At 40.8% G+C, this 21,259-nt stretch overlaps 2 protein-coding genes across 2 annotated transcripts; both read right to left on the reverse strand.

Moving 5' to 3' along the window:
* Positions 1 to 204: 204 nt before the first annotated feature.
* On the reverse strand, positions 205 to 5,210 carry gnpnat1 (glucosamine-phosphate N-acetyltransferase 1). The gene is made up of 6 exons (XM_071530986.1): positions 5,069 to 5,210; positions 3,455 to 3,618; positions 3,119 to 3,181; positions 2,676 to 2,803; positions 1,816 to 1,877; positions 205 to 1,607 (listed from the first exon to the last, which is right to left on the reverse strand). Exons 2-6 carry the CDS (start codon positions 3,606 to 3,608, stop codon positions 1,460 to 1,462), a joined length of 555 nt encoding a protein of 184 aa, XP_071387087.1. The 5' UTR covers positions 3,609 to 3,618; positions 5,069 to 5,210; the 3' UTR covers positions 205 to 1,459.
* Positions 5,211 to 6,216: 1,006 nt separating this feature from the next.
* On the reverse strand, positions 6,217 to 20,705 carry LOC139653919 (E3 ubiquitin-protein ligase AMFR-like). Its single transcript, XM_071530933.1, has 14 exons — positions 20,376 to 20,705; positions 19,466 to 19,801; positions 19,270 to 19,362; positions 18,803 to 18,967; positions 16,594 to 16,746; positions 15,940 to 15,980; positions 14,912 to 15,044; positions 13,499 to 13,632; positions 13,168 to 13,278; positions 12,489 to 12,685; positions 10,403 to 10,506; positions 9,491 to 9,625; positions 8,556 to 8,746; positions 6,217 to 8,076 (listed from the first exon to the last, which is right to left on the reverse strand). The coding sequence occupies exons 2-14, from the start codon at positions 19,718 to 19,720 to the stop codon at positions 7,920 to 7,922; spliced, it is 1,869 nt and encodes a 622-aa protein (XP_071387034.1). The 5' UTR covers positions 19,721 to 19,801; positions 20,376 to 20,705; the 3' UTR covers positions 6,217 to 7,919.
* Between the last annotated feature and the right edge of the window lie 554 nt (positions 20,706 to 21,259).

A 21,259-nucleotide genomic window follows, 5' to 3' on the forward strand; every position in this document is an offset into this window, starting at 1 on the left:
CTTCTCATTTGTGCAAATGAATTCATAAACTTTGGCAATTTGATCAATGATATCCTGGCTATTGTTCACTGAAAATATTTACTATGTACTATCATTTACTAAAAAGAATAGGAATCCTGGCAAAATTGCTTTGTAGTACAGTTTTCATCGATTTGTCTTGGAAATTTTTCTAACTAGAAACATCAGACAAGCAAATACTGCAGATCATCAGATATTTTATTTGACTATTGTATATATATTTGTAAATAAATTACATTAAATATGTTCCCCAGTTCTCAAGAATAACAGCATAATTAACAAACTTAACTACAAAAACTTAAATAAGATACAGGTAATTTAAGAAAACTCATTTTTATCCATACCCCCATCTCACAAATCCTTTGATCCTAATCACAACTGTGATCAAATGTCCGATATTCACCATACAAAATACAAAACAGAACCTTCCATCATTACTTATCACTACCTTATAAAATATAAAAGTTTTTTGTTCACAAGAAATGTATATTACAAGAACAGTCTTGATAGCAATTCTTCATGTTTTGTAGTATCAGAGCCTTCATCAGGTACCCAGCAACATTACAGTCAAAGATCAAAGTCTTCTGAGATATTAATAATCAATTTACAGCACTCTACCAAGAGCACAGATTAGAAATATAAAACCCAAAGCCAAATTCTCTACAAAATAAATATGCCTACATAAAAAAATGCCCCAATCATGTTAATGGGAAAAAAAAATCCATTCATGTTTTTCTTTGGTGACTGGCCCTTGGCAAGCCAGTGGCTAGCTAACAGATTTTGCATTCAATCTAATAATTTGCGGTAAACAGAATAATCAGTAAAAGTGGTGAGTTTAGGATAAATCAGTAATGTGACAGAGACGTTTGAGGCTAAGATCAAATCAGTCAGGGTCTTCAGTATATCCTGCCAGGATATTTTTCATAGAAAACAGTAACTCTTGCCTGTGGAAAATGTTTGAAAATTAAGCTGCTTTGGAACCAGAAACTTAAATTAGTACCATCTTCATTTCCCATGCGATAATTGCATTTATTGCAATTGTATAATAGGACCCTACCAGATATATTTAGTATTTGTTCCGTGTCCGTACAAAGTAATTTACTAAATTACAATGTAACAAAATAGGAATTGAAGAGACGTTCCTTTCTTCAGAGGGTGGGGTAAGATGATGTCAGAGCTCCACCCTGGTGAGGTAGCCATGGCTACCAAAGGGGCGGAGGATGGCATTAGACTAAGATGAGGGCTTGAGCAAATGTTTACTTATAAACTCTCTGAGGAAGTGTGCTGAAAGCCATTTCATTCATTGTAATCCAAAAGGCAAAACTCATCCTAGAGCAGCACTCCTACACTCCGACACTTTGTCAGTACAAGTCCTGATCTCCATGGGTCTGTAAAGTTGGGGTCAAACCCCGAAAAAAGGGGTGTAAAGTCTCTCTTGTCCTCAGTCGAAGAACCGACACTGCATGTAGGTCTCATGTGAGGCGGAGTAGCCAAACTTTTGGTAGAAAGCCACGTTGTTGGGAGCACATTCCAGTGTGATTTTGTAACAATCCAACTTTTTGCTGAGAAGAGTCAAGGTTGAAACTAACCTACAAGAAAGAGAGAGAAAGGAGGGGGAAAAACATGAGCAGGAAACATACTGAGGGAGATGTTTGCTAAATAAGCCTCTTCCAGGAATAATTTTGTGTGGCTTTTGGGAACAATTAAGATTGGTCTTACACATGAGAATTTAAAAATCAAATCTACCAGTCTGCTAAAGAAACGTGTCTCTTTCAGGCCTCAGGCAGAGCTACTCACAGTTTCCCCAGCTGCTTCCCTCTGCACATGTCGCTGACCACTACCTCCTCCACCCGGCCTCTCTGCAAACAAAACAACAGAGTGGGTCTTCATTCTTTCCAACACAAACAGACAACAGGATACAAACAATCAGTCAAGAACATATTGCATAATAAGTCACATGGTAAATCAAAGCCAGGTAAAATGAGCTGGTTATTGGATATTATTACCATCACATATTTGTGGCACATTTTGGAATATCGGTATGATTTTTATCTGCTAACCTTGTTATAGCAACACCTCTGGCACAACTGCAATATCTCAGCAACATTGCTTCAGTTTCAGATTGCGTAACAAAGAGGCTAGTGGTTCTGTTTTGTAAGTCAACTTTAGGTTTTGGCATTCTGTAATAAGATGTGGGGGGTGATGAGGGAATAGGGCATCCTGTTGTTAGCCCACATTACTCATGCATCCCCTTGGGAAGGGATTTGGTGGAGGGCAAACCTAATTTTATCCAAATTATTTGTTTATGCTCCTCTAACTATGATGTTAATTCATATCAGTGTCAACTTTTTAAGATGATATAAATATTTATGATGTTGATTCATAGAATACAACTATAATAGGTAATATTAGACTGATGCAGTTTATTCCCCCCCAAGAAAATAAAACATGAAATGATACTATTCTAAAAACATAACTGGTTTTTGTTCATGGTGGTGGTTGTTTGGTGATAACTGCATCAAGTTCATTTACCCAGCTTTCTATTTACCAATACATCAATGAGTAACTAAATTAAGGGAATTGGAGTTTAGGGAAAATGTAAAAAGATTAACCTTTTTCTTGCCTGCATCGTTAAATATACACTGGCTGTAATGTACCTTAGCGCAGGAGTGGATGAATTTGTGCTCTGTGATCAGCGTGGCGGTGGCGACGATCTGTCCCAGATTTGTGTCTTCCACCACGACGACGTAGTAGTCTCCCGTCTTCTTCATATGCTCAAACTTCTCTGGGAGACAACAGACAGCATTTTATTTATTTTCTTCTCTCGTCTTTTCATTTTATTTGTTTGTTTTTTTTTAAATACATGTTTTCTATGTTTTCTGGAAAGTGTGTCAATATACCCCTTCTGAAACACAACTAAGATTCTAATAGCTATATAGACAATTGTTTTGGGCACGAAGTCCAAGTTAAGACAGTTAGACTGGAGGCACTGGAATTAAATGCATGTGTTAATGACACATGTCAGTGTTGTAGACAAAACAACCATCAGAATCTCACTTTAGTGTTACTTGAGAGAAGTACGAAGTTAAGCATGACTTACTAATGAACTGCTCTGGTGTGACATCGCCTGCCTGGGTGAGTTGAGATAAAACCTTGTAGAATCCTGAAAGACAAAAACAACACAACATGGTTGGCGCTCTTCTGGAGAGGCATTTCCATTCTACCTGTTGTGAATTCTTGATTTCCTCTGCGGTGGCCTTTAAAGTTACTGGCTGACACTCACCACCAACGCTTGTAACCATTTCAAGGAAAGAAAAAAAAGAAAGAACCATTTTTTCACATTATGTCTTGCAAAGAAGGCCATTTTCTCTTCTTTATATTTAACTGAAGACAGGAGAAATAGTGGAATATGTTGTCAGTTCGGTCTCTGTCTTACCCCTGTTGAAGTCTGCAGTGCAGAGGGGCCGGAGCACCAGGCCTTGGCCTGGGTTGGAGGGCGAGATGGGGGAAGAGAAAGAGACAGTGTTGCTGCTCCAGTCCAGCTCCTGGAGCAGGGAGGGCTCAAAGAGCGGAGTCTCGTCCAGCAGCATTCCTCAATCTCTGCTCGGGGAACACAGGCACACACACATATATTTTAAGTACATAGACTGGGCTGGACTGGGTATGTATTAAACAATTCTCCTTTTATGTATGCTGTCATCTGTTCTCTATGAAAGATCTCATTTTGACTCTTGTTCATTTAGATCATACTCATGGTTTATATGTTGAACAAGTAAAACAAATTACAACAAACAAGTTTTCACAGCAACGCATAAGACTGGCAGCTCTACAACCAGAAATCTTTACACTGGGACCTGATGTGATGTGCTGATTCAAATACTAAAGCACCATGAAACACTGACACACTCGAATGAAACTTGCATGAAACTGAAACACTTCAATGAATGGCATACTTGAATCCTCCGATGTCAAGGCATTGAGGTACGTCTGTAACTACTAAGCCCTGTATTCTCAACCTGGATCATACCATGCCTTGGCAATATGTTTATTCTGAGTGTCAAAGTCAAACAGAACTTTGTCCTGACAAATACACTTTGTGGAAATGTGTCATTATTTAACAGAAGCCCACGAGTGCATTCCCTTTCTCACATAATACACTATGGGGTGATACAGGTGATGGGGTTAACAGTCTCTTTATTTCCCATACCAGGATACGTATCAATTACTCCTCCCATCCAGGATATGTAATATGAGAGGTGCCCATCCCACACAATGCTACCATTCACAGAACAAGGCCAACAGTTATTATTGCTGTAACCTGTCTTTTACAACAGGTAGTGACCTGCAAAGTCAAATGGCTTTATAGGTAATTACAGTAAATCTAATGACAGATCAGTCACTAGTCCAATGTGTCTCAGATAGAGATAGTTCAGTTGACTGCGCTTTGCTTCTAGTTTCCATAGCATCAAAACACAATTACACCTTACTGCTGCTAGTCATCATTTCCGGATCAGAAGCCACGCACACAAGAATATGACTGTATTGTGTTTGTGGGCTTGTAAGTAACGTTAGAGGCTACAGCTGACCACCCTGGGGTGCTGTGAGAAGATGGGGGGGAATGGCGTCCCCCTTGTCGTCTCAAGTTATTAAATGTCTCCACTGTGTTCAGTACAGATTTTGTGATGAGAAGAGAACAATTTATTTCCCCGCAATACCTTAGCCTATATTACATTTGACCAAATTGCCCACGCTGACAAATAAATGACTCTGACCACACAGGTTTGGCTAGCTAGGTTGTTCTGACAGCAACACAGCATTAAGCTAGCTTACAGCTCAGACAGACCTGATGACAGCCGCCGGTTACTGTATGTAGCTGTATTTATAGAACATCTTCCTCCTCTCCTGTCTCGTCTCAAATGACCAGCTAAGGCACCGAGGCTTCCTTCAAACTCAACCCAGACACAGCTAGCTTGCTATAGCTATAATTTAACACTTAATTCACATTCACTTCCATGACATAACTTGCCATGCCAAGAATGCAGCTACTTACCAATACAATGACAACAGAAGTTACGTCGGCGTTGGCGGTTGAACTGAGAACACCCTGAAGTGAAGTGAATGGCAACCGGGCTGTTTTACTAGTTTTGCATGAGGCTGGGCTACATCATTGACCGTAACAGCATGGGGTGTTGTTGGCTGTTTCCGCCTGGCATGAGCACTTCTGTATGACGTGGCAGAGATGCTGGAGGTAAGGGGCGCGGTCCGATGACGTCAGTAAAATATTTAAAGAGCCCCCCCCCCCTTCCCTCCCCTCCTCCCCTTCCCTCCCCTCCTCATCTTAAGCCATGCTAGAATAATGAGACTGATTTGTAGGTCTGACTTGTAAGTGACTTGTAAGTAACTGACTATTTTGACACTGAAAAATACTGTTTTGACCAAAAAGGTTTTCCTAATAACTCTCACACATACATACACACACACCTCTTTCTCTTTCTCTCTCTCTCTCACACACACACACACACAGATTTATGGGAGTAATAAACTCAAAGGTCCACTGTATGGACATCTGATCACTATGAAGGGTAGGCATGGCTTCATTAATTGTCTTAGTTCCTACCAGACAAAAACAGCATAATCTTTGAATAAGCAAAAATCCATCTCCCATCCAGTCTACACACTTCACACTCTCCCAGTGCGTGACTCGGCCTGCAGCAGTCTGTTTGAAATATGGAGAGAGAAAGCACTGCTTCAATAACAATGGGGTTCCTCACAAAAAATTAGATCAAATTACATTCCATTAAAAAGCTGTAGAAGCCCCGTTTATTGAGTCTTTTGTATTAATAGTACACTTTTTTTTCTTTTTTTTTTTACAAAAAACTACATTATTTACAGAAATTATCCATAATTGAACCATTCTTGATTTAGGCACAAAAATACAAGAAAGCTCAGTCCAAAAAGTTTTTCAGTTTGGATTAAATATGTAATGGTTACAAAACATAACCCATGATTAGGAAAGTGTCATGGATATGAAAAGTTGTTAAATAATTCAATGAAACCAATTGTCTTCACACTGTCTGATTTCTTTTTTTTTTTTAACATTTTGACTAACGGTGAAGATCTGAAATCAAAATCCTGTATTGTATCTTCTCACAACCTCCGACCCACGAGTTTGACCAATAAAATAACACACATGAAAGATCACAAGACCTCAGCTTTTAGTGGAAGTTTGTGGGATGCTCTTTGGGATAAAGTGGAAGGAAACAAAAGCACTTGTCTAGATTCATGCATAACTCAACTCAAACCACCTTTGCACTGTAATCACAGAAACCAAACACTTATAATACATTGTCTCCAAGTATGAGTCTGTCTATATAACTGCAAAACCAGCTACAGAATGATTTTAGTTTGACAATATGCAAACAGCAGCTTGCAAGGGCCCAGTCAACACTCTGTACACTGTTGAGATGAAGAAGATATAATTAATGCGGCATTTCATACCATGAGGAGATAACCCATGGTAACTCTTGGTAACCCTTGGTACCAGTCATTTGTAATGCCTGTTGGCATTACAAAATCATCAGTTCTTGTTGTCAGCAGAAAATAATCAAATATGAGAAAGTTAACAAAGGTAATACCATAACCGGCTGGAAAAAATACGAAATATATTTTTGAATTGGTTTACCGACAATCTAAAAAAAGGTGGTTTGGATGGAATCTATGAGCAGGGGGTGATTATGTACCCCACCAGTATGCTTTTCCCGCTTAGCACCCCTCAGTGTGAATCGACAAGGCAGCACAAATTCAACTCCTTAAAATTCCTTAACGGTGGACCCAGATGAGCGAGGACCCCATTATTATACTGAGTAGAAAAGGTTAATTTGTCTCATTCAGACAGAAATGCTCGCAAGGAGCGGGTGAATTGAGGAAGGATGAGAAAGGATAACACCGACTTTTCTTGTACAAAATGTAATGCATCCCCTTTGTTGCCTAAGGATCTCAGGGGAAAGGTAACAAAAAACTTCACATCCCCACTGTCCCCGTTGTTAAATATGAACAAGACGAAAACTGCGTACAATGGGAGACGGCACACACTGAATACAGAACAACCCATGAGGGTCAAAAACACTTTGTCTGCAGCATTATTTTGATAGGTACATTCATATTTGACAGAAAGGCTGAAAAACACTAAAGTGACATTCTCTTACTCTTGAGGTAAGAAATACAAACTTTACAGGATGCGTGTTGTCATCGTCTAGCCTACTCTTAATTCACAGTTGAAACTCATCTCATAAAATAATACACACAAAAACATCAGTTGAGTTTCTCCATCCATGATATAAACCTTTCCCCCCCCCCATGAACACAAAAATAAAAAAAAAAATTAAAAAAAATCTGATCAAAGGAAAATAACTAAGACCCAAATAGTAGCTTAACCTAGCAGTGGCACCTTCAAAACCGACTTGCATCTTCTGAATGCAATGCATGCTCTTTTCTGACAGCCAGTCCCAAGGATGGCAGATACTGATCTCTACTGAAGCTGGTGGTTGTAATGTGCGGCAGGTACATAAGGGCAACGCAACCTTGCACTTGTTGACTGACACCCCTCAATTTAAACAATGCTCCAAGAAAACTGACGCTGTAATTGGTGATGCAGTGGCCATTCGCAATAGTCTCATCTTACTTAGGCAGCCCAAAACAGCCGAAACTCCATTTGCAGCCAAAGGCCGTGTTTGCAATGCTTTTTTGTATTATTATGTTTTGCATGGGTGATACCATTGATTGTATAACGAATGGGGGGAGGTTGAGCTAGCTCTGTCGGTGCCTCTTAGGGTGATAGTGTGGTAGACACTCCTGCGAGCAATTTTTTAAGCCAATCCGTGTGCCAGTGAATGGTTGTGGTATCAGGGTGCCGGGTCTTGTTGGTTTTGCATGCGTCTCTCTGCAGCGGCTGCCATGGTCCTACGTCTCAGCACAGTTGAGTCCGATTCTGGGACAGTGTCCTCTTCCAGTGTGGGCAAATCCTCATCTTGCTCATCTGGACTCTTGATTAGATATCTCCTATAAGGAAGTAATGATGCACATGTAAGGATATGATCATAACAACACAAAATGCAAGATATAGAGAGAAGCAGCAAACCAGGAATCTCTATTATAAATTAACAAATGTAAAAAAAAAAAAAATGGAATCCTGAAAAAGACCTGACAAAATTCACATCTCTGCACAAGGGGTGTTCCAGTCATTTTACAACTTATTAATTTTGTACAATCAAGCCTTTGAGCCACTCTGGTAACTCTTTCTCTTACTCGTTTTACAGTATAAAGAGTTGTCCTGCTTGGACGAAGGACTGAGGCCGTCATCAGATAGGTGTCATTCTATTTTGATAAAACAGAATCTGTGCAGCTACGAGGCTCTATCAAGTGTGGTCACATCCCATCAGCAGAAAAAGACCTATGCTTTCAATTCAAAAACAAAGGCCATTTATTATGAATGTAAAACATGTCTTAGTACTGCTGCTTCCAACCGGCAGTGAACCAACCTGCGTGCTTGCTGGATCATCTCCTCTTTCCTCTGCTTTAGCATCTTCTGCCTCTCCTCGGCCGACTTGGAGAAGCGACTGCCTCTGACCTCCATGTTGTCTGGCTCACTGGGGCCTGGCTCTGCCTCTTCACTGGGCCCTGCCTGCTCCCCTGTGCCGGGGCTCACCTGGATGGGGGAACGCTCTGCGGCCTGAGGAGGGAACACAGCCATGACAGAGTGTGACAGATTGTTTTTTTTTTTGTTTTTAAATAAAACTACAGGGATGAGGATGACACAGAAAGCAGGTTAAGTACAAGTACAACCAGTACAACAAGTACAACAAGTTAACTACTGACAGAATTGTTAGAGGGATCAGGACAGAAGAACTTCAATGAAGAGTTGTGTTTCCAAAAAATAAAATCACACATCCTTGCGAGTGTGCAGTTTAGAACTGTATTGTGAAGATTTTTTGCTGTAGTTTTAGAAACAAGAAAGAGGGCATGGTATGATGTGACAGCATGGCATGGGCCAGGATTCAAACCCAGAGAAAGACCAGTGGTCTGAACCATCAAATACGCCCAAGTGAGTCAACACAATCAGCATGTGGCTTTACTACTGTTACAACTGAGAATTTATTCCTTTCACCAGAATAATTCACACAGTGCAACTACAGGGACTGAAATAAAGAGAGCAGAATTGAATCAGGTGTGAAATGAAAAGAAACAAATGAAACTAATTTAGTCAAACTGAGGGGAAAAGAGTTTAACTTAAATTATTTGGGCTGAGAAGAATTTAACTTAAAAGCAAAGAAATGAACTGAAAAGAATGTAACCAAATAGAAAAATGGAATGGACTGAATATCTTTTCAACAGAACTGAAAGGAACTGAAAAGAATGAACTAAAATTGTTTTTTAAAAAGTGTTTTTATGCCTTTTTAAGTCCTGACTGACTGACCTGTGCAGGAAAAGGCACCTGGATGCGTCCCTCCAGGATGTTGTCGGTGGTGACCTCCACAGAGCGGGTCAGCTGCAGGTCCTGCAGCACCAGGTAGGAGGGCACCTGGGGGAACATCTCCTGGATCTGATGGGCCTGATGACGAGGAGGTGCAGCAAAGAGAGTGGGAGAGAGTTGGAGGAGGAGGCAGAGGACAGGACACAATTGATTGATTTATTTTCTAGTGAGTGGAACCTTGAACAATATTGATATTTTAAAAAGGCAAATACACACAGGTCTTAAAATGAAAATAGTTGAATGTCAAAGCCGCTATAAAATTGCCTGATAAACAGAAACCTGTGAATTTAAATAGTAATGAACTATCTGAAAATCACCATTCATACCAGTCCTACTAGTCCTACCAGTACTATATGCTTAGGGAAGAATTACTATTTAATAACTACTGATTAAAGCCCCTTAAGGCGGCTTTGCACTGTGCCTAACCATGTCTCTTAGCTATCCTAAAATGACTGTAAAGCACAGCCCCCCATGGTTGCTTACATATATTGGGCATCTAATTGTGAAAGCCCAACATGTGGTGCTAAATCTCTTGTTAATAATGAGGTCGTCACCTTAGTAACACAAACTCACCATGGCAACAAGCTTTTACCCAGAGGACAGAGACCTTATGAGCAGCAAGGTAATGGTGTTAAGAGCAGTAGCACAGGCAATATTTTGAGGCAATAGACATCGGCCAATTTGCAAAGAGCATGAATATTGGACAAAATCAACATAGATATCATAGCATTGGCTTAATGTAATTTAAGTATATTGTTAGTGAAACTATCCAACTACCTTGTCTCAAAATGCCACTCGTGTATCACTGCTCTTAAAACCAACAAGGATATCATCAGACTGTAGACATACACTCACCATGGCAATGAGCTGGGAGTTGTTGGCCTGAGCAATGCCTAGGATATTGGTAGTGTGCATTACCTCCACTGAGAAACTGGGCAGCCAGCTGGCAATGCGGGATCCTGCAAAGGAATGCATGCATTTCATTACGATTCATTATCGTGCCTATTTGTATAAGGTAATTCCAGAGACTTCTAGCTAGAAAAAGATAAAGCTTTGCACAGCTCCACATTAAAAGGTCAAAATGTGAACCTCAAGCATAACTTGCATAACATTTTCTCTCAAAATATCATTGAATGGTGAACTGTACAACCATGGGCACAATGTTCTACAGTCCCTGTGAGCTGCTTTCTAATGCCATATTTTATTTCCACTCTCACTTCTTTTGGTGGATAATGTACCAGTCCACCAGTGAGAATAAACACTGTATTGGACCAACTGAATGCACAACAAATTTTAATGGCGTGTACCATCTTTATCAATTAAAACATGAAAACTACACACCAATAACCTGTAATAACTGTATATCTGTTGGCTGATCTGCTTAGGATGGAATACTAACAACAAAGCAAGGAAGTAAGGGGTTACACAAGAAGTAGGGGGTGTAGCCTTAAGGACATCAGCCAAAAAAAGAAAAAGAAAAACACTTTTGCCAAAGTAGGGTTGAGCCAGTGCAAAAAATATAAAACCGGTTTGATATATGGCCGAATGTATACTGACTTTGACCACCGGGTGGCGACCGCAAGCTGCTCCTGTGCAACAGAGGTTTGTTTTAAGTTAATAGAAGAACTCAGTATCCAATCTAGCTGTGCAGCACACAGCCTGTGAAAGTGAGAAAACTTGAAGCCCCGTCAATGAACAAAGAGTATATTTATATTATATTTATCCCGTTGTCATGTTAAATATAACCAGTACAATACAACTTAGTACATTTAGCGTCTGTGCAGATAGCTGATTTAGGGATGGGCTACTTTTTAATTTGTCAGATCATCTTAATGCCGGTGCAGTCGGACTGCAGAAATCAAACCGATGTAAGCTCAGAATTTAGTCACTTGCTTGTTAAACTGTTTGCCACACCTTTTGCTTCATCTCTTTTAGCCAACAATCTTTAAATTCATCATCAATTCAGAGAGCCACATCAGTTTTTACTGTTTGTTTTTTCACTGGTGTATGTTTGTTAATAATGGGGAGAAGAAATGTATCGAAAGCTGTGATTGCCATATCCACAGTCCCGCAAATATGATTCTGTGGGATCTCTAATAGACCATCTAAGGTGTCGCCTTAGGTTCTTTTGCTTTTCTTGTTATGGCCAATATGTTATGGTCATTACACCCAATGGGAAGTGATGCTCCCTTAGCAGAGCTCTATAGCGTTCGTAAAATCAGCAGGTTGATGTCACATTTCCAACACTACTAACACAGACTCATGTCAGCTGATTAATAACCTGAGTTAGATGACATGCATCAGCAACAGAAGTTTACTCTTCAGCAGACAGTCCAGTGACAGCCAATCAATACTGAGATCTCCCATCAAATAATTTCATTTCTAGCTTCTCACACATCATCGAGCATTTCACACATGATGTCGAAATAGGCTTCCTATGAATAGAGGTTTAACTCTGTGTTTATGTGGGAGGTGAACCTGCACTTCAATGTTTCTTGGCAAGAGGTCACACCTTATTTTTGCTGGGATGTGGCTCTGCATGTATTTGTCAACTTCCCTCCATGGATGTTCCTGTCCTTCCAGTAAATATTATACCCTTGTAGATTTAGGGCACTAACTGGTAATGCATAACCAAGGTGGGTTTCTGAGATAGCTTAAGTATGTATATTGTCTTAATAGCTTATTCCTGGGACATTATAGGTGACCATGAATTTCACATTCAACACTGTTTTTGCATATATAGCATATGTCCAACAGCTCTTACTTCACATTAAACACTTCACCGAAAAGTTGTAATTTCCATGACATTTCCAAAACATTTTGGATATGCATCAATTTCCATTTCATTTAGCAGGCCGGGAAAACAATTTTCCCCAGTCTTGTATGACTGTAGGAACCCTGCAGCTATTTTCGTGCCCAGGTTTGTGTCTGATAGACTTACCATCAAAGTGGAAGAAGTGGTTGTGTTGGTTGATATGTGGTCTGGCATCTACCGCAGCTCCTCCAGGGCCCATGTTGTCTTCCAAGCCCCCTCCCTGCTGCTGGCCTCCCACCTGGCCCCCATCGCCGCTGATGTTCAGGGACATCCTGCAGGTGGGACACGAGGTGTCCTGCTCTAGCCAGGAGCGCAAACAGGAGCTGCAGAAACACAATAGTGTTTAATATAGCACACATAATAGCATACATACAGACAAACACAAATAAGTCACCAACTCATTAAATTCTTCTCTGAATTTTCACCGAGCTACTCTAACTTCTAGGGAAATTAGAGAACAAATGTCAAATTTCTAATGTTCGTTATGATTCAAAACACTGACATTTTTATTATAAGAGCCAACAGTTGTTCCTTGTTCAAGTTTACCACAAAAACTATACCCTTGTATGCAGGATTTTGAGCACTAGCCCAATTAAGGATACTGCACACAAGCCTGGCATGTCTAGTTGCCTGCCATCCCTCTCCATTAGCCATCTTGATTCTGGCTAGGGAAGACAAACTTGCACTGGGCAGAACAATACAAGCCACAGGCTGGTGGCGCCAGTAAAATTTCCAACCCTGTATCGTGCATAGCAGCAATTCCTGCATAGCAGCAATTCCTGTTGATTGAAAAGTCACTCTTTACTTGTGAAAGAGATGGCCGCAGGGTAGTTTGCGTGCTGTCATCATGGCATCCCAGCAGATGGCACAGTCATCATCGTTAGCTGCCAGCTCCTCTGCCGTAGCAACAGCAAACCTGCAAACAAAACGCAGTACACAAAGTTCATGGTAGAATACTGTATAACACCCCCCCCACACACACCGCAAAAATGTGCCTTTATAGATGATGATATTATGAAGGAGACACAAATAATAATGGCAGGAAAATAATAGGGTAGGATATCTACAAACTCCATTAGAAATAATTTATATACAAAGAAACCAAAAACCCTGAAGGAAAAGAAAGAAAAATCGACCTGGCCTCCATGTTGTTGATGACACGAAGATAGTTCTTGTGGCGGCGGACGCGGCGCTGGACCTCATGGAATAGATAGCGCAGTTGCATGAAGATAACCAAGCTTGCCATGGATAGCCAGATGTTACCAAAAAGCTAATGAGAGAAATATGGACAAATGTTATTATTATTAAACCTTTATTTAACCAGGTGAGTCCCATTGAGATTACACAATCTCTTTTTCGAGGGAGCCCTGGCCAAGATAGCAGTAATACAGAGTTTCAAACAACATACAAGCAAACATTAAAAGCACATAAAACAAAATATAGACAGGAGGAAACGGGTCTAGCTAAGGAAGCAATTACAAATTCCAATTGAATTTGCCTCCAAACCCTTCACTACATTTTTGAATGCCCTAATCGGGCAAAGAAAGAGCAAGAGTGATAGAGGGAGCAGAGAGAGTGAGAGAGGATAGGCCAAGGATGAAACTGCAGGTCAAATACAGGTCAAACTGAGCTCATATTTTCAAGAATTAAGAAAAATTGACTGCAATTTAAATGAGTTTCAGAGACTCCATGGTCAAGAATATTACTTAACACATCAATGCTGCAAAGAAAATACCAAAATTAAAAAAGAGTTATGAGACTTTCATCCGAACAGAAGTGGGCATTCCTTATTATTGGCTGGACCGCAACAGCAGGGCCAGCCCTATAAACGCGAATGTCTGTCACTGACTGACTGACTGACTGAGTGATAAAGTTACACCATTGGTCGGCCGTGGCACGTGGCATATCATAGGATCACAGAGCCAGAAATTTAAGTTTCGTTTTCTCCGCCATCTTGTTTCTCCGCTGAGATCGGGAGCCCGTTTCTCCCACACAGTAAGCAGGCTGACCAATATCATGCATGTAAGCTGAAGCTAAAGTAGAATCTATACAATTATATCATATAGCCCTCTGTTCTGTCCGAGAGAGACACAGACAAGCATGGAGGTTTCGGCGCTCTGCTTCCCGGAGTTTCCTGGGGGCACGGTTCTGGCCAGTGCCGATTTGTTCCCGGTGATCCGGCCAAGATTTCAGCGGGGGTCCCGACGCCGATGCGTCACCGGGTGTCCGGCGAACGGCGTTTTTGGCACCGATGGGTACCAGAGCGACCGGCGCTTGGATTGGGAGGATCAATGCGCGCCATGGGCGCGGTGGAGAGGACAGCGACGGAGAGAGGAGACAGGACGCGGTGGAACGGAGATCAGTATGGATGTATGGACTATTATTCTGTATTAACAGTCTACAGCGGAGTTAGTTATACCATTGGTCGGCCGTGGCACGTGGCACACTCATACACGGTCCAGCCATATACTAGGTTTTGACCTAGACTTGTTAGTATACTGCACAGGCCTGCCCAGAGGGGCTACTCTGTCATTTCTGTCATGTCTCACCAGCATGTGGATATGGTGCATGAGGTCCAGGAAGAGCATAGCCAGCTCCATGATGAAGTCTGTGTAGTAGACATATGTTCCCTTACTCTCCCAAGTCCCTGGGTGGTTCAGATCCCACAGGTGGATGGAGTACCTAGAGGGAGACACACAGCTCTTTAAGGTCATTAAACATGGGCAATATACAGACAGAATGGTGGTGGGCAATATTGCTCTCAGCTTAATTAGGAAATGGAAAATGAGGCAAAATTAATACATGCAAAATAATATAAAAAGACTATAGGGCATAATTGCTGGTAAATTTGCTCAACTACACTGCCTTAGAAAATTGCCTGTGTGGCACAGCCTTCATTTCCGGATGCTCAGATCAGTTCAGTTTTAATACAAAGACGATGATACATGGGACACATTTTGAGACAATGTTGCCTTCAGCAGGAATAGATAGCAATAGATTGGCAAATGGGACTAAATCCATTTGGATAGCATAAACAAGGATAGGGAATATAAGTATAGTGAAAAAATATGATTGGTCAAAGCTGCCCATCTTCCATTTCCACATAATTCTGCCTGTATATAATGGCTTTAAGCCATTAAAAAAGGGCCACAAATGGTAGAAATAGTCCCAGGCTGCTGAACCTTCATCTACTATGTGTACTAAACACAGAATAAACACAAGCTAAGGGCTTCACATGAACCACTCAATCATTCACTGTTACAGTACAGGGCAATGGGTTTCCGCAAACACAATTCTGCTATGTACTAAGCTAACAGCGCTTCATTTTACAATAGTTTAGAAGTATTAGTTTTAGGCTAAACCTATTAATGAGTGCCTCCCTTGATTAGAGTTTTTGCTGCTAGCCTAATCCTGATTGTCCCTCTTTGGGACAAAGAAGCCTTTCAAACTGGTGCTCATGGCAACAGAGGAAAAACAAATGGTGGTGCTAATATTAGCCCCTGAACCATTCTAAATCTGCAGAGGCCATGTCAGTGCTGCTGTGGTGTGTGTCTGAGAGGGCTTTAAAGGCACTTACCGCATGATGACATGCCCCGTGCGTACAGTCACCAGCAGACACTGAAAAAAGATTATATATCAGTTAATACACAGGTGAATATGATGTAATTCTTGCGCTTTCATCTTTCCATAAAAACAAATACCAAATATGACATTACAGGTAATAGAGTATGACTACAAAATACTAACAGTATCCGTGTGAAATGGCAGACAAATGTACTTAAAATTGTACAGTAATGGTTTGTGAGTTCATCAGGCTCATCCTCTCTTTAAAATTATGCATTCCCTTTTGAGGACAGCTTCTAGTCTGATCAATTAAATGAAGTGCACCTGAAGGACATAGGCATATTATTTGAAATCTTTATCAAATACATGGGCCTAACCAAAAGCTTGTGTGATTTTGTACCTACTGATTAATAGAGATAGCTCTGCATCTGCATTAATAATTCTGTGTAACCTACTTTGTGTAAGTGTTGTCAGCACTGGCCAAATTCCAATTCAATAAGCGGGGATAAAAAAGGAAATAAACATAACACACAGACATTTTAAGTATACTAATTTTTGGAGAAAATTTGTCCACATAACCATTTTCTGATTAGGTATACTTTAAACAAAAAGATCTTTTTGTAGAGCAGATGTCCATTTTCACCCAATTGTGGTGCCTGGCTCTCACCTCCGCTGCCATAAAGGAGAGGGTGTGCAAGCCATGGGCAGCACCCAGCAGACCGCAGACCACAGCCAGACCACAGCAGTCCAGCAGCAGGGAGACCAGCAGAGACAGCACTCGCACATGGCTGTTCATGGGTGTGGAGGGGGAGAATGACAGCTGTATGGGAAAACATGATATACATTTAAACAGATTGAAAATGGACTGCAGGGTAGGTCCAATAATTAATTCAACTGCAAGAGGAGGGAGGGTTTTGAGCATGTATGCACACACACAAACACACACCCCTTCCGCCTTGCACTACTGGCCACTGTGCAGCATCACTGGTGCAGTTGGGGGTTCAGTACCTTACTAAAGGGACATTTATACAGCAGTTGTTGAGAGATGAGAAAGTGCTTCAATTTCCCCTCCCCTTCCAGATTTTACTCAACCAGTCCATGTTTCCAAACCTCAGTCACAAGATTCCTTCTCTAACTTGTTGGCTCCCACCTCCCAAACAAAAATGTTTGTGACTGACAGCTAACATTGTCCCCAGTGTATAGAACACATTTCATGACCTCGGGACTAAGCATTATAAAAAGTCAAAAATACAACTGAGACAGGCAAAAAAAAAACTGATTTTCTAAATTCTAGAAAAGTTAACTCTTTGAAAATACCACACGATTAGTCCAGGACACTGATACTACCCTATTCCTGTAACCTCAGGCAGTTCAACCAACACTTGTAATTATTAACCCAAAGTCAGAAACCAGAGGAACAGGCCCCTATTCTGTGACATCATCAAGATGCACAGCCCTTTAGAGGAGTGGTGGGAGAGGAGGACGGCTCGGGTGACACATTAACCAAGGACTGACAGACTGCTAACCTATAGACCTACAGCCAGAGCTGCACATGGTGAGAGTGCCACAAGACATTCATACACGCCAACTGATACACACTGATACAAACATTTTACAGCTGGGCTGGCAGAAATGACCTGCTGGTACACTTGACACCCAGTCAGCATTACATCACAGATAACATACAAACCTGATACCGCTTTCAAATATCATTACTTGTAAGGAGGTGATTAATTATGATATTTTGTTTTTTCCAACATGCAGAACACAATCTGATACAGGGTAATGTCAATGATGTGGCTGAAACAGTATCAGTAGCCAAACATGCAAGCACAAGGTACTATTAATAGATCCAGACCTGAAAACAGTACTGTATGATCACTCTCAGTCTGTAGACCTACAAACAGCAGCAGTGCCAAAACAGTCACAGAAAAAGTAGGTCTAGCCCTATCATGTTTACTCTGTAGCCTGAACAGAAACAGGCTCATCTAGACCTACCTATTAAATGGAATGGAACAAGGTCTACAAAGTCTGACAGCAATGATGCATGGGGAACATTTTGAGGTATTATAGATGGGCAATTATGCCAATAATTATAACCAAGAGGTTTTTTTTGTTATCCATGTTGATTGTGCTTAACCCTACCCCTGCTTAAGGCAATACTGGCTATTTCCATTGCCTCACGTTTCATCACTTTTGCACTACTTAAGCATAGTAATATGATAATCCATTCAAAAGAACCTTTATGTACTGTTTGCAACTAACGTTTCTGAACTCATGTGTATCCTACCCTCACAAGTAAGAGCTCAAAACAGCCTGGAGGCGCTATAGCAGAAAATCATAACTTCCCATCACCAAGGACCCATGACAACAGTATGCTTTCCTCTGAGGCAGTGTTTCCTTCACAGGAAAGACAAGCTTGACTGAGTGGCCCATCCAATCAGTTCAATCGTAGGCTATACATTCTTGCAGAGTTTTGTACATATAGGTCAGTAAATTATTCTAAATTACTCTGAATAAATTTGTTCCAAATGTTACTAGGTTATTAGTGGGTTATTATAGTGTCTCTACAGCTAGTCTTTACAACATAAAGCACACTTGGGTAGTAAATTACTAGTGTAAAAACAGCAAATCTTGGTAACATGCTATATATACCATTTGATGCATGTTTTTATCCAAAGCACCTTACAGTACCATGAATGCATACATTTTTGGCATGGACGGCCCCAGTGGGAATAGAACCCCTAACTCTGGCAATGTTAGCACCATGCTACCTGTTGTTGCTACATAGAAGATTGTCTTACAAAGTATCCATAAAATAAGCTCTGAGTCACAACGAAAGAGTGAAAATGGCTGATGTAGTTAATAAAACCTACATATTCAAAGCGGTCTTTGCAGAGCTGGACCATGAGGTGTAGAAAGACCAGGGCAGAGAACCACAGACACCACATGACCACCTCCTCCACTGTCTGCACGTTCAGTACACCAAAGATGAAGATGAACTTGTAGAAGATGAAGTTCCAGAACTTATCTTTCAGGTGCTGAGGGATGAACACAGAGCAAATGAGGTGTCAGACATATCAAGCTGTAATAAGTGTAAGGCTATATCCAACAGTGAAGGTTAGGTTTGTGTTATAACAGTGTTTCAAAAAGATACGAGTTGGGACCCAACTGAGCTCATAGGCCTGTTTCCTGATGGGTGAACACTTAACAAGAGCTGCAATGCATATTTTCAGGAGCCTGGGTCCCTGCGTTCTCATTTGGGCCTTGTTTGCAAGAGGTTAATAATATAAAACAGATACAATCAGCTTTATTGTAACACTGTTGTGACTACACAACTCACCTGCTTCTCACTGACTCTCAGGGGTCCAAACACCACACACTGGATCATCTTAGCGATTAACATCAAAGAGCAGCAAAACGTGTTGACTAACACCTGGGGAGGGACAAAGAAGAAAGAAACATTATTAGTTTTGGTAAACAAACTAACAAAACTAGCTTATCAAACAATACAAAGTCCTATATTGTATCAAACTCACCCATACAAAGAGACTGTCAGTGACGAGATACCACAGGACAGCGGTTGCCAATTCTGTGTCCCCAATATCATTACTTAGATGTTCAAGATCAACTTCAGAGGGAGTAGGTGTTTCATCTGTCTCCAAGGTCCCAAAGCCCTGGTCAGTCACAGTGGTATAGGCACTGAAGATGCTGCCAGCGAGCAGAGCCACACTCAGCGCTGTGTAGGTCTGCAGGCTAGGCCAAGGAAACCTCTCCAAGAACAGTAGAGGCATTGCAATGTTGAGGCTCTACACCACCAAACTTGGGAAATTAGCGTATAATGATCCCCGAGCTGAATGAACTCTGCAAACAACCTGTGAAGGCAGAATGTGTGTATAAGTAATAGAAAAGTAGCTGTAATAGTTAGGTGATTTACAATCTGTCAGACTTGCAGTTAACTTAATGTAAATGTTAAAACATTAATGTAAACGTTTCCTGATCATTGCTAATGGTAACTAGCCAGTGTTGTGTAAATTCGTTTTCAACAGTCTTATAATTGAGACAAGATTCAAGGCGAGATTTTTTTGGCTAACATGTAAGACAGAGTACAGCTAACGTCGTTAGCCTGTTATCTTACCCAGTAAGTTAGCGTTAGTTAATGTTATCAATGTTACCAAGTGAAGCTAGCCAAATAACGTTTGACAGTTGGTAACGGTGCAAAATACTTACTGATAGGACTGTCTTAGGCGTTAATTTAATTCTGCTGCTGGATAACAAGTATAACCCGAGTAGTTAAATAATGGGAGTTCACGCCCCTAACATAACCTGTTTAGCTATTTACCCAGCTACATTAGCTAACACTAGCTCGCTAGTTAGCTAACGTTAGCTACGTAGCTAGCCACTGTTTGCTAGCCCCAATAGATACCAAGCTCGTAAACCTTGACTTACAGTTTGTCAATATTCCAGTTATATCCGATAGCCAACGCCCCTTGCTGTATTCAATCCTTTACTGTTGATGTTCTAATGTGAAGATCCAAGTTGACAGCCTCGTCATGTTTATTTTCGACGAGCAAGCAGTAGGTTATGTGAGAGGAGACTTTCTTTTGCGCATCATAACAACGTCATCGTAACAACTTTAAAATCACAATGATATGAAAAACGATTTTCCCACCTCGTCAGCAAATCCTCCTTATCTTAATGTGCATCTACTTGACAATATATGCTTAAAAATACCAAATTTTATTTTCTCGTATTTTTGTATCAAATCCCATTACTTTTACTTCCTGGAAAACGTTGTATGTTTAGTACTGACGTCATGACGTCATGGCGTACCCATAGGCGTACGCAGAGCCATTGAGAGAAAGTTATTCTCTGAATGCTCAACAAAATCTGAAGAGTGGGCGGGACGCGATTCAGGAGTCTGGAACCAGGCTACCCTCTCTAACCTTAGCACAAAATCTTTCCCTGTCTAAATTATATTTATTACAGTAAAAATGTACATACTCTACATTTTATATTTCATTACACCAATAATACCATCACAAATTTTTGAACCCCCCCTACATTATAAAACCTGCAACTTCACAAATGGCATTAGTGGTAATGTGGTCGTAAGGCAGTGTATTTTTTGTTGAGGTCCCGGTGGCTGGAATTTATACATTTTGAAGAATATGGAATTTGTGACACCTCAGGATTATAGACTCTATCACACTTTTTTTGTAATTATTGTGATCAGAGGCACAAAGCACCAGTGTAGCTGCGGCGCACCTGTGGCACAGTTGTAAAAGGAGTTGGATTTGGAGGAATGAATTATCAATCCAATCAGCTCCTCT

The sequence above is a fragment of the Centroberyx affinis genome, unplaced genomic scaffold (genome assembly GCF_046629955.1).
Source record: "Centroberyx affinis isolate AG114_WGS23_722 - 3 ecotype Tasmania unplaced genomic scaffold, CSIRO-AGI_Caff_v1 ptg000139l_1, whole genome shotgun sequence".
In the NCBI taxonomy this organism is placed as follows: Eukaryota; Metazoa; Chordata; class Actinopteri; order Beryciformes; family Berycidae; genus Centroberyx; species Centroberyx affinis.

Excerpts from the sequence above, each read along its gene's own strand:
- gnpnat1 (XM_071530986.1), bottom strand. The coding sequence starts at position 3,608 with ATGCTGCTGGACGAGACTCCGCTCTTTGAGCCCTCCCTGCTCCAGGAG. Across the intron at positions 2,804-3,118 it reads CACACCAGAGCAGTTCATTA|AGAAGTTTGAGCATATGAAG; the intron begins GTAAGTCATGCT and ends GTTGTCTCCCAG. Across the intron at positions 1,608-1,815 it reads GGGAAGCAGCTGGGGAAACT|GTTAGTTTCAACCTTGACTC; the intron begins GTGAGTAGCTCT and ends TCTTTCTTGTAG.
- LOC139653919 (XM_071530933.1), bottom strand. The coding sequence starts at position 19,720 with ATGCCTCTACTGTTCTTGGAGAGGTTTCCTTGGCCTAGCCTGCAGACC. Across the intron at positions 15,045-15,939 it reads ACGGGGCATGTCATCATGCG|GTACTCCATCCACCTGTGGG; the intron begins GTAAGTGCCTTT and ends GTCTCCCTCTAG. Across the intron at positions 12,686-13,167 it reads TGCGGCCATCTCTTTCACAA|CTCCTGTTTGCGCTCCTGGC; the intron begins GTAAAGAGTGAC and ends GTGTTTCTGCAG.